At 39.5% G+C, this 24,514-nt stretch overlaps 1 protein-coding gene across 1 annotated transcript in view; it reads left to right on the forward strand.

The window, feature by feature from the left end:
* tafa4b (TAFA chemokine like family member 4b) overlaps positions 1–23,686 on the forward strand; it is a 37,664-nt gene extending 13,978 nt beyond the window's left edge. Inside the window, exons 3-6 of the mRNA XM_034870578.1 lie at positions 693–808; positions 8,621–8,776; positions 20,079–20,203; positions 22,634–23,686. Of these exons, the coding sequence (XP_034726469.1) occupies positions 694–808; positions 8,621–8,776; positions 20,079–20,203; positions 22,634–22,645 (408 nt within the window). The 5' untranslated portion in view covers position 693 and the 3' untranslated portion in view covers positions 22,646–23,686. The remainder of the gene's footprint in view (positions 1–692; positions 809–8,620; positions 8,777–20,078; positions 20,204–22,633) is intronic.
* Positions 23,687–24,514: the final 828 nt, after the last annotated feature.

The following is a 24,514-nucleotide window of genomic DNA, read 5'->3' on the forward strand; positions in this document are numbered from 1 at the left end:
TTGCATTGAGAGAAATGGAATGCACCCCAAGCCACTATCTGGGTATGGTGAAGGGTATGTGATGATGTGGGGTTATTTTAATTCCAAAGGCCAAGGAACTTTATTAGGATGCATGGTATCCTGATCCCTGAAATAACTGGCCTTTAATAGTAAAAATCTGCGAACTTCTATGGGATTTTAACATAGGGTGTCTATACTCATGCCCCCTGTATTTTAAGGAAGAACATGTATTTATTTACAGTACATTATACATTGACAAAAGAAAATTGATGTTCTTCAAGTTGGATTTTTCCTCACTTTTGAATTAAGGCATTGAGATCAATTTCCAAAAGATGATTCTTTTATTCCTATTTTTAGTCAATTTGAGCATGGGATCCTATACTCATGAGCAGCACTGTATAGTGAGTTAGCTATGCATTATGTGTGTCTGTGCTGGAAGAATATTTTTCTTCCAGAAGGTTTATTCATTTATTCTGTCCTCGAGGTTATCACTTTTTCCTTTAACCTTTGCCAGCTCGCCTCTCACATTGTTTCTGCTCTTTTACAAAGCAATATTTTTGCTCTTCTGCCTCCTGTCTTCTTTTGTTTTTTTAAGGGGGAGGGAGTTCTAACCTCTTCTCATGCTCTCTTCCTCCTCGTGTCCCCCCTTGTGCTCGCTCTTTGCCCCTCTCTGTCCTCTATCCCTCTCTCAGGATGAAACTGTGGGGGAGGTCAGCTTGGCCTGTGCAGGTGGCCTTCCTTGTTGCCTTGGTGATGCTCTGCGTTGACCCGGTGTCCGCCGGCAGCCGTAACCATCGGGGACCGACAGGTACACCAGGTCTTGCTCTGAACCCCTCCTTCCAACACCACACAAGGTTAATTACACTGTCACTGCCAAGGTGCAACACATGTTCCCTGAGCCTGTCGCTGACTGAGGGGGCTGAGCGATGTGCTCTGTCCCTCAGTATGACATCATGTAATCTAGACGAGACCTCGTTTTGGACTTGGATGCAAACACACCCCTGTTTGAATGATCGAGGCCATTCAGATTCAAATGGCACTTAAGCTGTCAGGAGCTGTCCACACAAATAGATCAGTGTGGGTGTGATCTGATCTCTTCTGAGTGGTTGCAGACTTCCAGCAGTTCGGGACTGATGCTGTTGTTTTTAAGAGGCCGGTTTCTTAGTGGATTAGGGTTGCTTTAAAATAGGGTGCATGTCTCATGCAGAAGAGGCCATATACAGGCTCATGACTTCTAATCCTCAGGCTCCCAATTGCCAGTGCCTACATTACTATGCACAGCTCAGCAGTCTCTCCTTTAACCAAGGCACTACTTCACTTTTTCCCTGAGAAATCCATGAAAAAAAGATAGCCAGCCAGAAACCATAGCCAGTGCTGACTTAATTTAGGCCCCCACGCTAAATCTATTCTCCATCCTTAATTTCCATAAGGCAGGGAGACAGGCCTCCACTCAACCAAAAATGACCAACACAGTTTTATTAATATTTCATAGGGCCTGGCTGAAAGGACAGTTGTGCTGAGTCACAGTATCTTGCTCCTCAACTTGTTTGGGACAACCTCCCAAGTCACCTCCTCCTCACACTTAATTAGGACAATTTCCTTAATTATCTCATGGTCCCTACGCGCTCACTGCTTGTGTTGTGTAAGGTAACCTTTATGTGCCACAGAAAGGCTACCAGCATTCAGTCTGTGCAGTGAGTGATGGTATTAGTTTCCTTTTGGTGGAGAGGAGACAGCCTGCTTACGGCAGGAACACTACTAATTGCAGGCCCTGTGTGTTGTGAAGGTCAGCATGGGTGCCCACCACCTTCTTATTTCACTCTTGCTGTGAAACAAGATGACTCACTCCCAAACTGACTGGTGCTTTTTATTACTCTAATTGGTGGAAGTTAGGAATTGGGAATAATAACACAACACACACACACACACACACACACACACACACACACTCACCATCTCACACACACACACACACACACACACACACACACACACACAAACACACACACACACACACACACACACACACACACACACACACACAGGTTTTGAGGCTGAGAAATAATTGGCTGTACATTATGACTGCTAGGTACGCTTTCTGTGTTTTCTACCTAAGTGTTTTTACTGCTCTTCAGTTGGCAGATCAATGAGAAATTGTTTGATCTGTGTTTCAGGTGATGTACCGTTTACTGCCACATGGGGGCTCTAGAGGTCAAAAAATACTCCTTAAGACTGATGTATTTATTTCTTAGTCTCATGTCATTACAGAAGGCAAGCTGTCATTTTACAGAAAGTCACCTAAAAACAAATCTATATTGGGAATGAATGAAATGAATGTCAACTAACTATCGGACATGATATGACTGACAGCTGTCACTTTAACTAAATGTAGGAAAAAAAATCTGCTTTCCTTTTATTTTTTGGCATATAAATACATATACGTGAATCGATTTTTGTTTGGTTGCACATGACCTGCATTTGGCAAGTTCTGGATGCATCTTAGCAAACATACTGTAAATAAACAACAACAATGTACCTAAAGAAAACACATTCTTGCTGGTATATTGATTGATTGTGCTCTTACAGTTACAACCAACATTCTCCTGTATTTTTACAATGAAATCTACTCATGTATTGTTTTTCTTTTCTTGTTTGTATGCTTAATAATCTGAGAGCAGCAGTTAAGTTCACAAGCTTGCTGAGCTAATAGTGGGTACGGCCATAGCTTGCTGTCAATCAATTTATTTTAGCTAATAGGACCAAATGCTAATCTTTGTTTCAACATAGCGTTGATCACAAATGAAATCTTAAACACAACTGTGTGCATGTTCGTCCATGTACTTCTATATTTGAGCATTCTTTACACCAGTCTGTGATTCCGTATCTGAGGCTTCTCATAAGATTTCTCCTTAGTGAGCAGGTTTTATCCAAGCTGTTCTCATGAGTCATTTGAATGTATGTAGCTACAAAAAGTAATGCACTTGTTGCATGTCATTTGTATGTATTTAATGTATGTATTACTGTGTGCAGCACCATGACACCATGTGTATATGCAAAACACAGGGCTGTCCAGTAGGGGAACAGAGTTTGTGTCCTAGAAGAAGTAAATGGGAAAACACGAGACTTTCACCCAGGAAATGGGTGTTTGTGTCCCAGAAACTGTCACCGTCGCACAACATTAACCTTTTGTCACTTAAACATAGCTGCCATGGCTGCTTGAACAACCGAGGCCGCACCGTGCTCCGTAGCTGGCTCACAGTTGCCATTTGTCTGCTATCTGACCAGTCATCACGTGACCGGTTGGAGATATTTGTAATTTCGTAGGATATCATGCGAATTGCTCATACAAAAAAATGTGGTGCGATATCATACTGTCATGGCCAAACCACAAGCCAAGGAAAAGTTGATACTAATGTTACTTGTCCAGGGACTTCCAGCGTTTTGGCCACCCACGAATACAAAGAGCTGAACATGCGGCTGCCAGGCTACAGGTAAAGTGAATCGGCCTACCTGTCATCCCTTTGGCTCAGTGTTGCTTCGCTCTCTCTGTGGTCTGGCGCGTGGTCAGCTTTGGAACTCCCTTGACAGTTTATTTGTAGACATCGGAGACGCGGACAATAACATTAACACAACTTGATGGGGAAAAAAGGATTCTCTGTCTTGAAACTCAGCAAAAGCAGCTCTTCCTGACCTCCGAACTCTCCTCTCTTCCAGCTGCTCACAATCTCCCCACTTTGTAAACTCCCAGCTGCCTTGCAAGCATGTGATCTACACTCACCTAGCTTGGCAACAGGCAGAACAGGGGTAAGAAGTAGCCTACAGCTGAGAAACCTTTATGACAATCAGCATAAAGCTAGTGGGCCTGTTAAACACTGATGATGTCAGGTGGATTGATGGGCTTAGTTAGATCAGGTGTGAGGAGCAGATCGAGCCAATGAGTAAAAGGGTAATGAGTGACCTAGGAAAGCAAATGAAAAAAGAAAGGAAAAAGGGTTGGGAATAAAAAAAAAATTTAAGCAACTAGGTAACATGCAAATGTGATTGTTGTAGTAAAAAGGTTATGATGTTTGACATAGTTTCCAACCTTGTTCCACACAATGATCACCGTAATCTTGCTCTCTTGAGACATGTGTAGTGTTTCAGCTCTACATTGACTTTGCTGCTGCCGACTATGGACATGCTTGTCAGGTATTGACGGGGTGAAGACACAACTTTTTGATAAATTGCATGATGCTCCTGCTTGCCTGTGTCTGTCAGAATACATCAATCGCCTGGCTAACCCATCAGTTCAAGGTAGCTTGGTTTGTTGGCTGCCCAGTTACTGCTGCCACCCCCCACCACCTTACCTCTCACCCCACCTCCCTTTTGCCTGCTGCGGGAATAAAAGCATTTAGCCATGCTTGAGAAGTCTTTTCATCTCAGCGTGTGCTGGGCTCTATTACATTTGAGATGGCCATAACAGAATAGTTTAAAGGCAACATTGAGACATTAGATACACTGTTATTCTGTGTCTATAGCTAGAGGCTGACTGCTCAACACATGAATCTTAAGCAGATGAGGAGTGAGAGGCAGCAGTGCTCTGAACAGGGGCAGTTGGAGGGAAGACCAAACTGAGTGCTCACAGTCAAGCTGCAGTACTTCAGTCTGCACTCCAGACCACTTTTCTGATGTTTGTACCATTTCGATTTAGACTTCTTGGTTTTGGTCAAAGCTAGATATTGTGTGCTGTTAACTCCTGGAACTCTGAGGATCTCCTGTTTTAAATGAAATACACACATCTAATCTGTGTAGCAATTTAAAAACTGAGACTTTGACAACTGAAACTTTTGACAACTTCCATTTTTAGCCACACATTTTTAGTGATTGTAGGGATAGTCTGTCTGTCTGTGTGTTGACCCACCACTTTGGTACAGCTTAACATCAGCATTTTAGCATTGTCAGGGTTAGCATGCTGGGCCTATGTACAGACCTTACAGTCTATCATACAGACTCACATAGCTTCTGGCGTGGCTTCATGCTACTCATTAAATGCGTCTCATTAAATTAAATATGAAATGCTCCACCCTCATCTTTGTACTGTTGTTAACTGTGTCATTTTTCCCAACAATACATGGAAAACAATGTTTATTGTGCCCTAAAGTTAATACTTACACAGTTCATTATGAGAGTCCTACATGAGTGTTTTCTAGAGAAAAGACATTGCTTTACATTTTTTGTTTCTGGCCAACAAGAGTAGGTGGTTTATTCCTCCCACTTTAAATAGATTTTGGCTGAAAACTCTGTGTGGCTCTAACCTCTATTGATCGGTTACACACCTTGGGTGCTCAAAGGTATAACTCATTGCACACACTTACAAGCTAACACACATTACATTTAGACATATGCTATAGTAAATGAATGCATATATTGACAAATCCTCCTCACGTTTGCCACAAATTGTATTTTACAGCATATTATCATTGGTTCTGCATGATAAAACCTTTCTCTGCATGGGACAAAATGCCAGCTGTCCATTATTAAAGCAAATACAGTGACAAGGTTACAGGATTACAGGATGCCTGATGAATTATGTTCAACACTAATGTACGTAGATAAGACCTTTATCACTGCTCACAACATGGTTTTATTCTTCACTCACATTTCTTTTTTCACTGTCACATAGTTTGACTTTGGTTTTGATACAGAAGCTGATAGCAAAACCCCAAACTAAACATACTTAACGTAATTAACATATATTTCATTTTCTAAGTTAAAGTAAAAATGTATATACATGTAATAAAATAAAATATAACAAGTAAAATATTTTGAGACGTCATGTCATTTTATAGTTAGCAGATCTGAAGAAATTAATAATTAGTTGTTGCTGTAACATGCACACTCTTTTATTGATTTTCACAGCTTTTTTATCTGCATGATATAATTTCTGTGAACTTTTCAGGATGATATAAATCTCCCTAAGGTAAATTCCTTTACTAAATTGTCGTATGAATGTGTTTATCATCCATCATGTGTGAAGTGATGTGATAACATTTCAGAAATTGTTTGTAAACTGCTAAAAGAACCACACCCTTTTTTGGTTTTTAATCATGATTTTATTCCTGTTAATGATATTTAACGTAACGACGTTAACAACGTAATGAATCATAATCAATGCAGAAAATGTGTTTTTGGATGCAATTTGTTGTTCTGTTCACGGAGTACACAAGCAATATCTGTACACAATGATGTTGTTTTAGAATAGGCTTTTAGAATATTTGCTTAAAGAGCACCTTGGTCTCTCCTTTCTCATTAAGCTGCAACTCACAAGAAAACGGCCGCTCTCCTCATATACATTAGAGTTCATATGGTTTAAAAATACAAACAGCCCCGGTCCAGGTCTGATGTAGGCAAAAAAAGAGGAGACCTGTGAACCTTCTGACCTCATTATGCCAGCAGAAAGGGAGCTATTCTTTGTTCTCTCTACTGGCTGTGACATCACTTATCCTCCTCCTGTGTGCCTCCTTCTCTCTCTTTCTCTCTCTCTCTCTCTCTCTCTCTCTCTCTCTCACTCTTTCTCTCTCTCTCTCTTTCCCGCGCTCTCTCTTTATGCCTTACTAACAAGCTATCTATTTCTGAGATGGGGGCAGCCAATTGACCAGCATTACTCAGTCACCACTCTTCACTAACAGTGAAATACAATATCAGTACAGAGCAATACAATTGAGAGCATGAGTCTGATTAAAACTAAGGCAATTTGATTGTGTTTGAATCTGACTTTGTAACTCTGTGCTTTAATTGTGATTATTACAGTTTTAATCCCTGCTGCGTTCATAGTTCTTGTTCCATTGAATTCAGTTCAATTATATTATATTCCAATTTTTTATCAGTAGATACGGGCTATATATGTGTGTGTGTGTGTGTGTGTGTGTGTGCGTGTGTGCGCGTAGTGGTAATCCGGCACCTGCTCCAGCCTCTGGAGAGCCTGAGACAGAGGAGTGAGGGAAATGAAAGTGGAGGGATGATAGCAGAGGGGCGACCTCAGAGAGCCTGGGATCATTGATGGGGCTCTCTGGAGAAGAGAACAAACAAACTTTAAATCAGAAAGGATGAGAGGGGCCATGGCCTGCAGAAATGGAACCCTCTACAGAGTGTGTTTGTGCGCTGTGTTTGTGTTAGCTGTGTGTGTGTGTGTGTGTGTGTGTGTGTGCATGCTTTTGTGTTTGCCTGCAAAGCTCATTCAGCTGAGCATGAAAAGTTTGGGAGTCTGGGTGAAGGCACGTACATAAATGAAATCTGTTCTTATTGTACAGTATAACCAAGGTTTTTCCAGGGCTGTAAAGAGGCTTATAGGTAGTAATGTCGCCAGCAGGGTCTGCTCTGTTCGGGAAACAGTGCCAGAGACTCTCAGGAGTGCACAACAAGCCTTGAGAGGGAAGATAAGGCGTCTGAAATCTGTTCAGAAGCCATAAGGAAAGATTAGATTTACTAAACGTTTTTTTGGTTGGCACAGTCTCCTTCAGGTCCTTCAAGAGATTCATATGTTTACTGTAATGTGCTGAGTGAAATGTAACATTAGCATCAACATTATACAGAACACACTTGTACATTACCGTACAACACAAGCCTATTTACACATTATCCTCCTTATCCTTGTATTGTATATGTTGTACACAGACCATAGACAAATACATGTGGCACAAATTATAATGTTAAGATTTGACTAGCTACATATGCCACTGTCCCTGCAAGACTGCCTATTGTTTCAGTAACACACGCACACAAGCATGCATGCACAAAGCTTTAGGTTAAAATTTACTTTAAGTTAAGCATGCCCTTCTGTTCCCTTACCGTCAAGAGAATGTTATAATTAACCGGACCAAGGTCCCTGGAGTGTGAAGATATTCAAGGGAGATTAGACGCTGTGTGTGTGTGTTTCTGTGTGTGTGTGTGTGTGGGTGTGTGTCTGTTGGAGGTGTCCGGTGAAAAGCAATTATCGTCATATAAATTATGGCTTTTAGGATCACACAGGCACAAATGCAGAGAATAACACACACATGGAGATATAAACATAAAATGTGAGGATGTGTAAACACAGGTGCATGCGAGAAGCCTAGCAGCTCGCACACACACACACACACACATACACACACACATACACACACCTGCTGTATGGTACAGTATATGTACACACACCCCCCCAGTGATGGCATAAAAGGTGCACGTCTGTTCCACTCTTAGATCAAGTGGTTTATTATTTCTGAAAGAAGTCAAAAGAAAAGATTATTTTTTTAACAATACTTGCTCTTTTTTTCAAGAAACACAACTGTGTCTCAGTTAATAGCAAAGCGCTAACAATAAAAGCATCCCTAAAGAGTGTTTACTTATGAATCCGACAGTGTGAGACTGGAATAAATTGAGGAGTTTATACAAAAGTGAATAATTCGACAGATGTGTTTAATCCTCAGAGAAGCTGATGTGGTGCATATTTGATTGTTATATGAAGCACACATTTATTTGAATTTATACTACATTCTATTGCAGCAACAAACCGTCAACACACCAATAAGCCATTTTACAAAAGACTATGAATTTTTATCAAATAATCCCCCTCCCCCCTTCACTTTTTTTCTCTCTCTCTCAGTCTCATACCAGGTGAAGCAGGGGACATGTGAGGTGGTGGCCATTCATCGCTGCTGTAATAAGAATAAGATTGAGGAGCGCTCTCAAACCGTCAAGTGTTCCTGTTTCCCTGGGCAGGTGGCTGGCACTACAAGAGCCAGACCTTCCTGTGTGGAAGGTAAAAACTCTATAACCCTGTGTTTGTGTATGTATGTGTGTGTGAGAGCATGTATGTTGATGTGTATGTGTGTGTGTTTTCATGTCTCTCAGGGACATATTGTTTTTGCAACTCATTGACCAGCAGTCTACTGTAAGTCTGGTTCCACTGGCCAGCAAAGGGAAAGAATCAAGGTGTCTTTTTGCTTTTTATGCACATTTTCCCACAATTCTTCAAAATTCTGTCAAACACGTTTAGTATCTTCTAGAATCCTTATAGGAACATGCTTAGAATTTCTTTATTTATTAATTTTGCTTTTATATGCTTGGTTGCACAACATGTTTTTGTAATGATCGACGCGCTGCTGCATCTTACAGGGTCAAAGAGGCTAAAAATGTTTTTAATTATTCTGCATCATTAAATTGGCTACATGAATCATCTCACACACAACAAATCATTACCAGATTCATTACAACCTCAATAAACAAGTCCATTGCAGGAAAGATTAATAGGTTGCTCTTTTTTTTAAATGCTGCCAGGTTAGATTCCTATTTGGAAATTGATTTTCTTATGGCACACACAGAGCTAAACCTTTTAAAGGTGTTTGAAAACATGAAATGTTTTCATAAAAAATGACAGTTGGCATTTCAATTCCTCTTAGCAAGGATACAGAGTAAAGAAATCCACAAGGGCTGAGACAGAGACAAGATCAACAAATAACAAAAGGAAGAAACAATACATTGTTGTGACTGAGAACTGAGAAAATTCATGAGTTGAAATTCAGACCATGGTCCACCATAGTCTGTTTTGTCTATGGTAATTATACCTATAAGTCGCAGTTAATTTGAAAGTTGTTTTAAAACAAATGTACCACACTTTTGAAAAGGGGTTATGTAGTATGTATTACAGTGTTAGGATGACATAAAACGGTATATTTCTGCCATTCTAGTCCAACAGTTTGTTCCTTATTTTTCAATGAGATCATGTAACATGATGCCCATCCACCAGGGTGTCCTTGGCTCCTCATTCCCCCGTGCTGTACAAAAGGAGAAGCAAATACACGACAGCTGTCAGACTGCCTTGGCTTCACGACTGGAAATTTAAACTGCTTTTTAAAAGGCCTGATTTTATTTGGAACAGCATTCCATTTCCTATGTAGATGGGCCACTTGAGTATACGACAGATGGTGATAGAGGAAATATATTTTTCTGATCTCATCTATATGTCAAGACCTAAGATGTTGACCTCAGGAAGATTAGTGATCCAAGTGAAGACTGATAAAAAAATATCAGTCATTTGGGTGAAAACCCAAGGACTGGCAAGAGGAATGTTTTTTTTTGGGGGGGGGGGGTATGGGTAAAATCATAACATCAAATCCTTACGTACTTCATGGTGTTGAGTCAATATTTAAAAAATACATGTTTTTGGATGTATCTGGAAAAGAAAACATTTAGAGGAAATAGATCGTCCAAGGAATAATGCTCACACATACACAGCAAACATGTACATGTTTGTGTCTGCTACTGCGCGCTGTGTGTGTGTGTTGATGATAGACAGATGACAGCTGCAGGTCATTTTCATGGACCTTTGTTCCATCCATTTGTCCACTCTGTGAGCTCCTTCCCAGCAAGAAACAAGCAGTGTCACTGACCCCTATCATCCACAGACGCTCCACTGAGATCACAAACATACACATAGTGTCGGCCAACCCGATCCAATCCCGCTGTATTAGCCCCCTACCAGAGGAAAATACATTGTTGTCTCATACGTGAGTAGAGACAGTAAATCTTCAAAGCACACAGGTTATTCAAACTGTTAAGGTCAGCCGGGGGGATGGACACTGAATTCCCACTCACACACAGCTGACTGTATTTTCTCAGACTTGGAACTTGATCAGCATTCCAGTTTTTTGGTGTTTTTCCAATGAAAAAACAGTATCAGCCCATGATCATGCTAATGCAGTAAATCAATGACATCAAGAGGTATATAAACAAGACAAAAAGACACCTCCTTCACCCACCCAAGCTTTAGTTCCTTCACTTCTTTTGATAGGCTCAATATAGTTTGGTAACAAGAAGAAATTCTACTTGTTTAGCTTGGTAAATAAAATTTAAAGGGTTGTTTTACTTGAGAAAATGTAAAAAAACAACTACTAAGCATTCATTTTTAAGTTTTGTGTATTTGGCTAATCATTTAACTCTTTTCTTTTGTTGACGTTGGCATTATGTCCTCATTGTTAAGGGTCCCACAAACTCTAAAAATATGACTACAAATAATAAGAATTGTTGCAATACTTTTGGCATAATTTGTTTGCTTATCTTCCAACCTTATTAAACACAATATGTAGAAAGGTATGTAGTGGTAACCTTTCTCTTTGCCACAAACTGGGCCTACACATTTAAAGAAGGTGACCAAACACAGAAATAACCAGACAGTATTATTATTATAACCAACACATGGTATATATTTATTGTTTTATATGTTGCATGGTCTATACTCTTTGTTTTGACATATGCACTATGCTATGCTGTATATAGGGCCATGGCTTATGTTTGGGGTCAATTAGACCACTAGAGAGGTCTAACTTTAGAGCTTTTATTGAAAAACTCTAATAGAAATCCAAATAGACTTATTTTGGAATTTGGGAGAAGTATTACTGAATGAAAGGTACTGTCATCAACAATCACAGAATAGAAAACATCAAATCGGTTGTATTTAACCATGCTTTATGTTTGGGGTTCAAAGCACAGCATTTCTTGTTCTCATTTCATTCATTTACACCCTAAACTACACACTATCACTTTTGCTTTTTGGTGAGTTATTTCATTCTTTTCAAAAGAAACAAGCAAATGTAATTTATGTGAATTTCAATGTGACTTACTATAATGCAGGCATGTACTCTAATTGTGCAAGCACCTTCTATATTTAGTAATCACAGCTATCCATAAAGCATCTGGACTTACCGCCTCCATCCAGCAAGTTGCCATTGCTGCATGTGGCCAGTAGACGGTGCTTTTCCCATTCAAATGACTCAGTCTTAAAGACATCTGCTAGATCCTTTCAGCACTATTTTCACCCAATAAAAAGTAGATTTGTTGTTTAACCCCTTTGATGAGTTCCTAGATGGGAACAATTGCTTGATAATGATAAAATCAGGCAACCATAGCAAAGATGATTGGCTTTGTAATGAAAGTTGGGATAAATAAGGAATCATGAAGCTTTGCTAACCTCTCAGAATAGGCATTGCCCTGATGTTTTGCTTTTGTTTGTTCACCTTTCCTTAAATATGTGGTATAGTTTACTCAGAGGCAGGCATGACACTGATAATAAGCTAATATACTGACGGTTATATCTGTCCCTGAAAATCATTCAAAGATAAATTCCTTTTAACGGTCTAAATAATTTTTCCTCAATATCCCTCACCTTTTCACACACACACACACACACACACACACACACACACACACACACACACACACACACACACACACACACACACAGCGTAGTTCCTCCATCACATTAGTCATGAGGTTTTCTAATTTCCTATTCAGATCTCACCTCTGAGACTCACCACCTCTCACTTCCAAACCCAGTGCTCAGCAGCACTTATCTCATGAGTCATGCTTGACCTCTGAGTTCACAGTAACAAAAGATCTCACCTTGTCTAACACTACGAACTCACACACACTCACACTCACACTCACACACAGACACACACTATACTATCACCTTTTAGGCTTGAGCACTGATGGAAAGAGACATTCCCCTCTCAGTAGCCAGCTTTTGTAGCAAAGCCTCAGTGTAAATGGAGTTACATTATTGATGCTGGCTGAAAGAGGAGTAAATGGCAGCAGGTCCCATTACTGTCTGCTGCATGGTGTGGTCAAATACTTTGAAACTAACAGTTTTTAAGTGAACGCCATTCCTCACAATACTCTTTTTCATGATTTTTAATCATAATAAACACGTATTTTTTTCCTTTCTAGAGTGTGAAGAGTTTTCAGAGGTACAATTGATAATAGCTAATAGAGGGCAAGATATTACTGCAATCTGTTTTTAAGAATACACTACAGAAGAAATGCACTGGATCTACTTGTATGTCTACATTTCATAGATTTCACAGTTGTAGACAGAAGAAAATAGTTTGTCTGAGTGCAGACAAAATGTGTGTCCACTGTTTTGGTTTTTACTGCAGTAGCATCCAGGATAAGTGAAATGTTTTTTTTGTCTCAATTGGGGTTCTGCCAAATTTAGTTAAGCTCTCACGGCTGGTTAGGAATTATGTTGGTCATGGTCTGGGGGTGTGTGCACCTCTAGGGAATGAATGTAAGTCTGCGCAAAGTCAAAAAAGACAGCCTTACTCACATAAAGAATGTGGGTTCTTATCTCTTGCTTATTTGTTGTGCAGTAGCTGAAAAATACTCATATTTACTTACATATTCTTTACTAAATGGCATTATCAGTAAAACACTGAATGCAAATCTCTATTGGAAGACCTGCAATTAAAGTAGGCCATGTAAGTTCGGAAGTTCTTTTAACACTCTTATGAAGGCTTTGTGCCGAAGTGTATTTTTATTGATATGTAAGCCCAAAAAACAAGTGATAGGTGAGCATTATGTCCTCCAGGACTTTAAATCTGAGATATGCTACCTTTTTCATATCTTTGGAACATGCTGATTAGATGTTTGGTCCAGCACTCCACTGAAAATTCCATTGTTGAAGCCCAACTTCCTTCTCTTACATGTAATATGTAAGTGTTAGCATCAAATGTAGTGTGCCAAATGTAAAAGTTCTCATTATGGGGAATGACCGCTTTCATAGTGTCAAATTATCAACACATTACTGTAACATGTAAGGAGCATTTAACAATGTAGATGATACAAGCAGAGCTAAATGTAAGCACTTCACATGCTGCTTGGTCATTTAACCTTTAATGTTGTGTGCCATTGAATGGACCTCTAGACCTTTGTCTAAAAAGTAGTAAATGCAACAATTAGATAAAAGCTCAAACGGTACAAGATTAGTACAATTTGCACACAACTGCAAAACTTAAAATTGTACTTACCAGAGACGTACAATACTTGAATAAGAGTAACATGCCAGCTCTGCATTTTTGTGTGTCAGGGAGTTTTCTGAATATCAATAAAAAAATATTTTAAATCTTTCCAAAGACACTGTCATTAACAAAGTGTGTTTGATGGTGGATAAAGACAGAAAGCACAGCGAGGAACGAGTAGAAACGAGGAACGAGTAGATTCAGTTTGGTGTGTCGTTTGCTGAACTCTGCGACAGACAAGGTCAGTTTCATTACTTAGCAAGGAAATATACTTTAGTGTTTCAGTACACATCAACTTGCTGTTGATGTGTTTACTCTAATTACGGCTCCATATCATGCTATTGTCATTTTATCAGTCTGTTCCAGTCTACGTGTGTAATTGTTTTCCGTGTATCTTTTTCTGACAGTTTTTGCCACTCCACTTTCCACTTGTGTTTTCTCGTCATGCATACCTGGGTGTGCTGGCATGGCTGTGTGAGCCCTGGCAACAGAGATGCAGTGTGTTAGTAAATCATTGTAGAAAGAGATGGATGCCTCTCTACAAATGCTCCTGCACGCCAGGATCACTGAGTGGAACATTTACAATGCCTGAGGGTATCCATACCTCTGGGTCCATCCTTAACTTCTTGTTGGTGTTTGTGTTTGTGTTTGTGTTTATGTGTGTGTGTGTCTGTGTGTGTGCGTGTTTGTGTGTGTGTGTGTGTGTGTGTGCATGTTTGTGTTTGTGTCACATTCCCTTTAAATAGTACTGCAGTACACGGGAAAGGAACGTGTGCACATGCAAATGCACACACACACACACACAAAGTAAAAGTAAACTCCTCATTGCAGTTTGTGTTGCTCCATAGAGTTAGTTCAGGCAGTGCCTTCATAAAGTATTAATGGGCACTCTAACAGACGCCTGAGTGCACATATTGTATTAGTATGCCCTGCCTTACATCAAACAGGCTACATCTGAATGATACAATTGAATACGTAGTCAGTAAAAATGTTTTAGATCCAGGCTATTCTATTATTCTTTATCGTATGATTTTACATGAAAGGGTCAGAGGTGAAGGAAGTCCCTTTTAACTTGCATATTTGGTTCATTTAATTAGGTCACATGAAATATATTCTCCATATCTTTGTTGGATGGGAGAGTAAGTTAGCTGATCTGATTCAACATTTAAGTGTGTTGTTACATTATGAGTACTCCCGGATGATATATTATCTTAAACATAAATTGTGAGCTAAAACCAATAGATTTAGGTCTGTTTTTTGTTTTCTTTGTCATGTATGAAGTCTAAATTATTTAAGTGTATATAAGCTAATTCCTACAGTGGTGGAACATGTCACACATTCTCAAAGTGCTAAGTGATCAATAATGAAATACATAAACAAACCTTAAACAATAATTTGGCATACAGGCAATGTAATTGGTCACAGGAGTCTGAGCATTCCATCAATTATGTGTTCATGTGAACGCACATGAGGGAACCTGCAATTTCATCTTTGTCCACTTGATGTCACAAACATTACAATGACAATTCAGGCAGCACTGCATGAGAAAATGAGCAGAGGCGCTGGATGCTCATCTAGCTGACGTACTTGCTCACACACACACACACACACACACACACACACACACAGACACACACACACACACACACACACACACACATGAGTGACATTTATCAGGTGTAGATTGACGAGATCAGTAGGAGGAGAGACAGAGCTTGAGGCAGCCTCATAGGGTAAAATCTCCGCAAAACGTATTGAGAGAACCCCAGAGACTAGGTGAGAAACTGAGGAATAACATAGCCTCAGTCCCTTGGGTTGCCTAATCCCCTGCCCCTAAAGCACTGTCTAGACGTTTGCCCTCAGCTGATCCTGCTCTGAAAATTTGAGGGAGAACTTAAAAGGGAGCCATTTTGATGGCAGATTCCGTTGTAATTAGCTAATAGTAACTGTGTGTGCCTGAGCTGTAAACCTTTCTTACTTAGCATAATGCACATTTTGTGAATATGAATGCAGACTCATAATAAAACTGATGCAATTAGAGTAAGTAAGCTGTGAGGTACTTATACACTTTTTTTTCTGGAGAACATGCATTCTCTTTCTATTTCAAGAACTTGGCAGTGATTTCTTTTCACTTTTACAAGTTGCGTTTTAGTGGAATTTTTTACAAGTAAGTGTGAAGGCTACAATAAAAACTTAGCTCAATCAATTTAAAAACAACTGCGCTAATAAGGCTTTTCAGGTATTTTAGATATGCTTTACACGGTATTTATTAACCATTAACAAGATATTGTGATTAAAAGATTATAATTTTCAAGGTATTATAATCAACATTTGCAACTTCATATTTAATGATTTTAATGATCAAATGAGTGATGATTTAATGAGTTTAATGATATTTAATAATTTAAATTTTAGCATTACTAATAAGTTAACATATTTAATTGTTATTTCAATGTTTGTTAACTATTAACTGAAGTTTGAAAACTATAATTTTAGCAAGTATTTGTGATGGTTATCATAAAGTGTTACCAATATGTTCTCTGAGAGTTGGATTAGAAGATTGCTACCACTTTAATTATGGTTGTACAGTAAATATGAAGCTAGTGTGGCAAAGAGTGGTATTTAATAATGAATACTAAAAGAGACAGACAGAGACAGTAGGTAAAACACAAATGTTTTTATTGACAATGATCTAAAAAGAAGACAACTATAACAATATGTTTTAATAATTTAATGTGATCCCCAGTGGGGAAATTACAATTTATGCTCTGTTTGTTAATAATCACTAAACATGCACAAGTAGAGAGACGTCAAAGTAAGTGGGCGGCCAGCTGGACCAGCGCCCTCAGCGGTTGGAGGGGTACGGTGCCTTGCTCAAGGGCACCTGGCAGTGCCCATGAGGTGAAGTGGCATCTCTCCAGCTACCAATTCACACTCCACACTTTGGTCCATACGGGGACTTAAACCGACACCCCTACGGTTCCCAACCCAACACCCTACGGACTGAGCTACTGCCACCCCTAAATTCTAATGAAAGACATCTTATAAACTCAAATCAGTGGGCTGGGGCCTCAGTGGGGGCAGACTACGGGAAATAATACCCCGTATCCCTAGTCTGGGAGGGCAACACTAAAAGCACTGCATCAAAACGTGCACTAAAAGAATCCCAGGGCCTACTTGCATTTAATGGGAGCGAGGTTCAAACACGGTGCCTAGCCCCCCTCACAAAGACACCCACGCCACACGAAAAAAAGCAAGGGGACAAAAGAAAGACACTCCTGAAACAAAGAATCAAAAATTAACAATAAATCAACCCTGTCAGTAACTAAACAATCTCAGAACAAACAAGCAAAATAACAGAAATATATTCAAAGTAAACAAACTTAATAAACTAAAGAAACAAAAAGAAAACCCAAACAAAAAAAAGTAAAGCAGAACAGCAATAGGTGAACCTAAAACATAAAAAGGCAAATGTTAGTTGAGGGGGACAACTTTAAATCACCAGGAAAGACTACAAATGGGGACCTTTCAGCAGGCAACCACCACCAGAGACCAACAAAAGGCTAAAGTAAGGCATTTTATAATGCACCGGGGCGGGGGAAGGAGCTAAGGGAGGAGTTTTGCTGGACTACTGGAGTTGCGTTCACAACACCATACTGTGGCTCACTACACTAGCATAGCTTAGCCTTTAGTCTGGAAACAGTGGGAAACAATCCAAATGTAACAAAACCCAACTACCAGCATCTCTAAAGCTCACTGATTAACGTATTATATCTAGATTTTAATCATTCAAAAATCGAATTATAAACAAATGACATTTTCCAAAAATGGTAAACTATCCTTTGACGTAGAATTCAAGATGTCTTTCAGAGTGGAAATCAAACGCTATAATTTCAGAAACAGTCATGCAAAAAGAGAGGCCATCTTTAAGGTAGCTGATCTTAAAGGCATCACAGTTCTGAATCCAACAGACACCCACCACCTGTCTCTACACAGCTCCTTCCAGAAAAATTATGGTCCCAGAGGTGATGATCTCAGTATTAAGTACTTCACACACTAAGTACCCCTGTAATCTTTTTTATCATTGTCGAAACCTGTCTGTGAGTGCTGTCCAACATCTGAACTATCCATGACTCCACAGGCCTTTCCCCAGCTCCTGTTCATATTCTGACATGACAGGCAGGTGCTTATGTGTCATGCCCGCCCCGCCCTCCCAGTACAGCATGAGATAAGCGGCCGTGAACGCTAACTCAATAGCACTCACAGGCCATGCCCATTAGCTCTAAATATCACTCTTGCAGTGCAAATCACCGACGTCGACACCATAATGACCCCATTAACGAGCGTTACACAGCCATTGGTTTTTAGAACCACTTATTGCCACTAAGCTCATGCATCATAACAGTGTGTACAACATTACGTCTCGTGATAGCTGTGATTTCTTTTTTGTGTCGACTTGGCAACTTGGCATTGCTTCCTTCTTCTCATGGCTTCCTGTTTCTGTAGTTGCATTTGTGCTTTTTTCCACTCTCCTTCAGTCAGTTACGCACCTAGTCTCTGCTCTATTTGTTTAATCTGTTCCTTTCTCTCTTGGACTATGTGATAGTCATACTCTAACAGCAGCTCTCCTCCCCACCCTTCACTCTCTGCCTCTCTCCCTTCCCCTCGCTACCTATGTCCACACTACAAAGATGTGCTCTTTGTGAAAACCTATTATTTAGCTTTGTCTTCCTCCCTCTCTTCACTCTTCTCCGTCTATCTCTCAGTCACACCGTTTCCTTCTTATGTGATGCTTGAGAGGCTTTGTCCATGTTCTTTTGCATTATGCAGACAAAAGCCAATTCTTCTGCCAATACCACCTCATCTCCTCTGTTTGTTGGAAACAATAGTCACTACAGATCAAAATCTCTTTCTAAAAACCAACAATCCAACAGTTTAATGAAGTTGGAGAAATGGGTGCGCTCTTTTATCCCTCTTTGTGTGCACATTTGAGACAGGAGGATGGATGGATGATGAGTTAGGAGAGAGGGAATTGAGTTATTCTCAGCTGTCGGGCTGTCTCCTGTCTAGACAATGGGTCAGATGAGCTGGAAGATTTGAGTGTCAGCTGCTAAGGCATGAGAAAACTTTAGGTTTTAACACTGGATTAACTGTAGGCCAAGTTCCCAAGCTGTGGTTTCTCCATTTTCCTGCACGTAGATATAGTGCAAATTACTACTTCATTTTAATTAGGGAAATTGGTTTTCAATGAATAAAAAAAACCTCTAGACTTCCCTTTTCATATTTTGCATTGCATGGAATATAAAAGAATTGAGTGTCAGAAAAGGCTTGTATGCCTGCAAAAATGATACAATAGATCACAAACATTACTGTCTCTTTTCTCAAATACTCAAGAGAAGAAGTTTTAATTGATAGAATTGCTTCATCATAATCCGGGTCTCTGTATTATGCAATTGGAATATTACTGATTACTGTCTCATTGTCCAAATGTGCCTTGTGCTTCGCTGAATATCAAAATCGAAAGGTAATGATAAGCAGTCCGTTCATTTAAATTATAGAAGGTTGCTTGCACATCTGCACAATGCAAAAATATGCACAAATTCACCTCTGGGAGTAGTGACAATACAGTATCTCATTCAAATCTTATTTTTTCCTGTTAGCAACATTGTAGGGCCACATCCAGTATAGTTTAAGGACTTTTATTAGTCATTGCTGCCTATATATGACAGTGAAAGTCATATTTCACACTTCCCCTGTTCTATTAATAACTAGAATTGTCATTCTATCGTCTTTCACTTTTGTCTCCTGCGGGTGCCAGAACTCCCCATCCACGCAGGCTTTAGGATCCCATGTTGAGGGATTAGATGTTGATGAAAATAAAAAAGGTAACTGCTATACATTTTAGCTCCTCAGAGTGAATACATACAGATGAAAAAGTACACACTTGTTCAGAGATACTTGTGGATTGAAACAAACCCCAGTGCTATCCATGGTGCTGAGCCTACTGTGGTCCAAGCTGTAGGATCAGCACCATGGACAGTGCTCACTGCATTTACATTGTAAAACTATTATCAATATTAAAATTATAATTATTATAATTATTTTTGCCATTAACAGTTCATGTTGGCTATAGATATACAGTAAATCAGAGCTGTGTTTGTGAATATCACGCTATTATGCTTTTTTGTTAACATTTCGTTGCTCTTCATCATATCATAGTATCCATTTACACTTTCTTTTCCTCTAAACTTACATTTTCTGCTCCAGCCTCCATCGTGGCCCAGAAGTGGTGGTGCCAGATGCATCCATGTATGGATGGAGAGGAGTGTAAGGTCCTGCCTGACCTGACTGGCTGGTCCTGCAGCACTGGCAACAAAGTCAAAACAACCAAGGTGAGAAGAAGATTATGTAAGGTTATGTAGATACCTTCAAGGAAAGTGTAACCGAAAAATGTCTTCTTTTGTTTACTTGTGCAGGTGTGGGCCTGTTTGCATTCCTTTCTATCTTTCTTTCTGCCTCTCTCTCTTTCTTCAGACACTGATCAATTGTATGTACATTTTATGCATATGTCATCTCACAAATTCTTCTCTCTTTATGTGTTGCCTGTGATATTTCATGTGCTTGCACAGTGTCACCTACATGTGTAGCTAGCCAACTCCAATTATTGCAAAAAAGAAGTCCAAATTATCTTTATTGGTCTCCCTAAGGAAAAATTCTTTTGGACACACAACAACAAGCACAGGGTTAAAACTATTAAAAGACAAATTTACAGCAAACATATGGGCAACGCAAAGAGCTGTGCAAATTGCAGATTTCAAATTGCCATTTTAAAATAAGATAAAAGCCTTCCTACATTCTTCTGTTCACCCATACATGCCTTACAACCACTCAAGCCTACTTCTATATGCATCCATGTATTAGTGTTAGCAAAAAAAGTCTTCCAATTTGTAAGCAACATCAAAGCGTGTAACCTTATCAGTGTTTACATTTAAAAATATCCCCTGAGAAATATAGAGATGTGATATAATGTCCAGAAATAATAAAATAATACACTACTGAGCATCTTCTAGCTTGAGTCATACTTGATGTAGCTCAAATTGACCTTGATCTTCAATTGATTGTTTTGTCTTCTGTGAATCATCTTGCATCAATTAGTGTGTGCTGTTTTTCATACTGTACATGACTGCATGTGAAAAGAAAGAACTCAGAAGTGAATACCAAGCAAATAAAAGATAATCTTATGAACAAAGGTTGTTTGGATCATCAAGATGCATGTGAGTTTAAACACTAATCTAAAACATCAATAAGAAATTACAAAGACATAGATACAGAGATAATCAACAAGCAAGCCCCCCAGTGCACATATTTGCTAATCTGCTGTAAATGTATCTCATCCGACGAGGGTAACAAAGAACTGATGAAGAAAACCTTTGTACACTCTGTACTCCAGACAAACACTGTGTGATGCTATGTAAACTGACACTATTCAGATGAGATAAATTGATTCAAATGAGAGTCCTTCATGGCCCTTTGTAAGCTGTTGAAGTGTGAAAGTTGATTTGCGCGACTGATGGCTGGGGTGTGTGTAAACACGTGCCAAAGTGCTTGTCGTGGGATAGAGCAGGTGCGGTTTATTTACAGGTGAAATATAAAAAAAGAAACAGTTGTGAGAGACGCGGCGCAGGAGGCATAAAAGTAATTGCTCGAGAGATGACATAACAGCACAACATCTGTCGCGTTCATTAGAATGCATTATGGCTGGGGCCTTCCATAGAGGCTTTACAATTAAGAGTCATAATTAAATCGGTGAGTGGGATAGACTGAGGAACTGAGGCACTGCTGGGCACAGTCACAGGCAGCGGAATTAATGACCCTGGGTCTAACACCAACTGGTACTGTTGGGACTGGTAGGTGCAGTAATCCTCATTCCGTTGCATAGTCCAATTTCTCTTCTAGTTCTTGTTCTTCTTGTTCTTCTTCTCCCATTCTCTTTGTTTTGTCTCTTGTCTGACTAGCCTATCAGCTGAGCGAGGAATGAGGAGCCAATGGCTGACTGCATCAGTAGACATTAATTGTGCATTCACAAGGTGCTTGGGGACCAGGGAGCAGTTACTTGGAGACTTGGTGGCAGATTTCACTGGAGATGGTTGCAATGAGACATTGATTCCCTGGCAACTGCACACATGGCCCTGCTTTTCTGTTCCCTCTGTGTCTCTTTTCTTTATCCTTTGCTTTCTTTCTACCCCTGACCTCCTTTTACCATTGCAGCGTCTGGTTCACTCTGATGATCTCTATCTGTCCATCTCTTTCACTCCTACACAGCGTAGGTGTGCTGTAGAAAGATGCATAGATTGCCTGATGGAGGAACCAGAACACTGTGGCTTTATGGTATACATTCACATATGGTATAGCATTCTCAAGGCTTTTTTAAATATGCGAGCACATTAGAATTGCACATTGGATGGGGTTTGTTAATGGAAAACAAGCACGCCGTCAACACTTAGTGTAAACTATTACAATTATTAATAATCATTACAGCTCCAAAACATATGAAATCCAGCTTCAGCAGTTGAGACACGGTAGGTCCCTACAATCAGTCACCCGGCCAGACTGCAAACAAACATTTTCAATCCAATGAAAAACACATAGAGCTAGAAATTGGGAGGAAATGGTTTGATTTAGAATATTCTCCTCTGACCTCTGACTGACTCTTTCAAATGGAAACATTCATTCAGCGAGTGTGAAGCGGGACACTTCATGTAATAACATGTCTCTGTGACACTCATCCTCTTGTCTTATCTATGGTATTGTTTCTTTTTTAGGTCACACGATAGCAAGAGAGCCACTGAGCGACAAGGAAACCTGAAACTCTCCATGTGGAAAGGATGGATGACTCACACATACTTACCGCACAATGGAGAAAATATCAAGGAAAGGACCACTGTAAGGCCATCCATCATAAAACAATGGGATAAAATGTACTCATCAAAAACTATGTACATTTGGCTACATGGAGCCACACATTCAGCATACATAGTATCCTGGTTGTTGAGACCAATGGATTTCAATCATGGACAACCAGGGTAAATCTGGACACAAATGGACTCTTGTTTTCCAATAATAGAAAAAATGTGGATTGATAAAAAAGGTTGATTTCAAAGAGTTATTAAGCATTTCAAAGTATATATATTTCAAAAAAGCATTTGTGGACGCAATGTGAACTAAAAGCTGTGCTTTGGGTGCTGCTGGACACAGTCCAGACCTGTTGTCAATATGTAGAAGTTATACTGGATACAGGGAAGCTGATTTGGGAGAAAGGAAAGAGATAGCAGCTCATAACTAGCAGATAGCAAATTAGCATCCAATTGCTCTTGTGGGTCAAGTCACTATCATGAAGACTGTTTTGCGGGAGTCATTTTGCAGTACTAATTAGGAATTTCAACGTAGGATCATACAAACATGTTAAAAATTCATGTAAGATATTTGCACTAGTTGAAACCATTTGGAAATGTTTTGTTTTTCTAGATATCTTCCAATATTTTGCTGTGGATGTCACATGAAATTGAAGGTGAGCATTTTGTAAAATGTCTGACACTCAAAGTAGATAAATATCTATCTATATATATATATATATATATATATATATATATATATATATATATACATATATATATCATGCCCATTATTCCTGAATAGGTATTGGTTAAAAATGGCTCTGACTATTGAGCCTTACTTACAGCTTGGTACAACATAACCTAGCAAAGTGTCTCATTTTTGCCCAGAACCATTTCCAAGCTCAGTCTTCAAAGTTATATATCTTTGAAACATTATATTCAGTCTGTGACATCTATTACGTTAACTGTTCAAAGGAGGCACATAAAATGTTAAAACAATAAACACAAGTTGTGTCGTCATTTCACATTATTGGGTATGCTTTCTTTTTTTCTCCCTCTAAACATTCAGTTTCTCAATCTTTAAAAGTAAATACAAAATAAATTGAATTGGGTTCTTTTTAACTCCTTTTTCTAAGAGATACAGTATGTTTTTGTTTGCACATTGCCCATTGATTTCCTCTAGAACAGCCCTCATCAATGCTTAAGTAAGATATCCTGAAATAATTGCCGTCGATGATGGCAGTTAAACCCTTTGCAGACATGTTCTTTCCCCACCAGGCTCGATCATTACCGCACTGAGTACAACAGCATAGGGCTCTAAACAACCACCTTAAATCTTTTTTTCTTTTTCTATTCTTCTTCATCTCACACTCATCTTTGAATTTTTCTGTCCCTATCTTGTGCCCCTCTATATGAAACAATAGAAGGCACAGTTAAAATAGATTCACACACTAAATTATCTATATTTCTAAGCTGTTTGTTCCAGTGTGCTGCTTTTTGCTCTCATGCTTCCCAAATTCTTTTTTCTCTCTCATGTAGACACATCCAAATCTTCCTCAAACTGCATCTGTCTGCCTCTCTGATATGTGAATGTGTTGGGTCAGTGTGCCCATGGGTTAGCCTGCCGGGGGCTGTTCCTCTGCGAATAAGAGCCTCTGCTTTCAGACATGCTGCTTTGTGAGCTATGATAAATCTGTGGGAGCTGAGCCGCTGACTCTCCAGCTCTAGTGCTGAGCTCTGAGCCAGAGGGAGCTGGGGGACAGCAGGGCTACCAGTGGAAGGTAGCTCCACTCTCTCATTACTGAGAGG

Source organism: Etheostoma cragini, chromosome 4, assembly GCF_013103735.1.
Source record: "Etheostoma cragini isolate CJK2018 chromosome 4, CSU_Ecrag_1.0, whole genome shotgun sequence".
Taxonomy (NCBI): Eukaryota; Metazoa; Chordata; class Actinopteri; order Perciformes; family Percidae; genus Etheostoma; species Etheostoma cragini.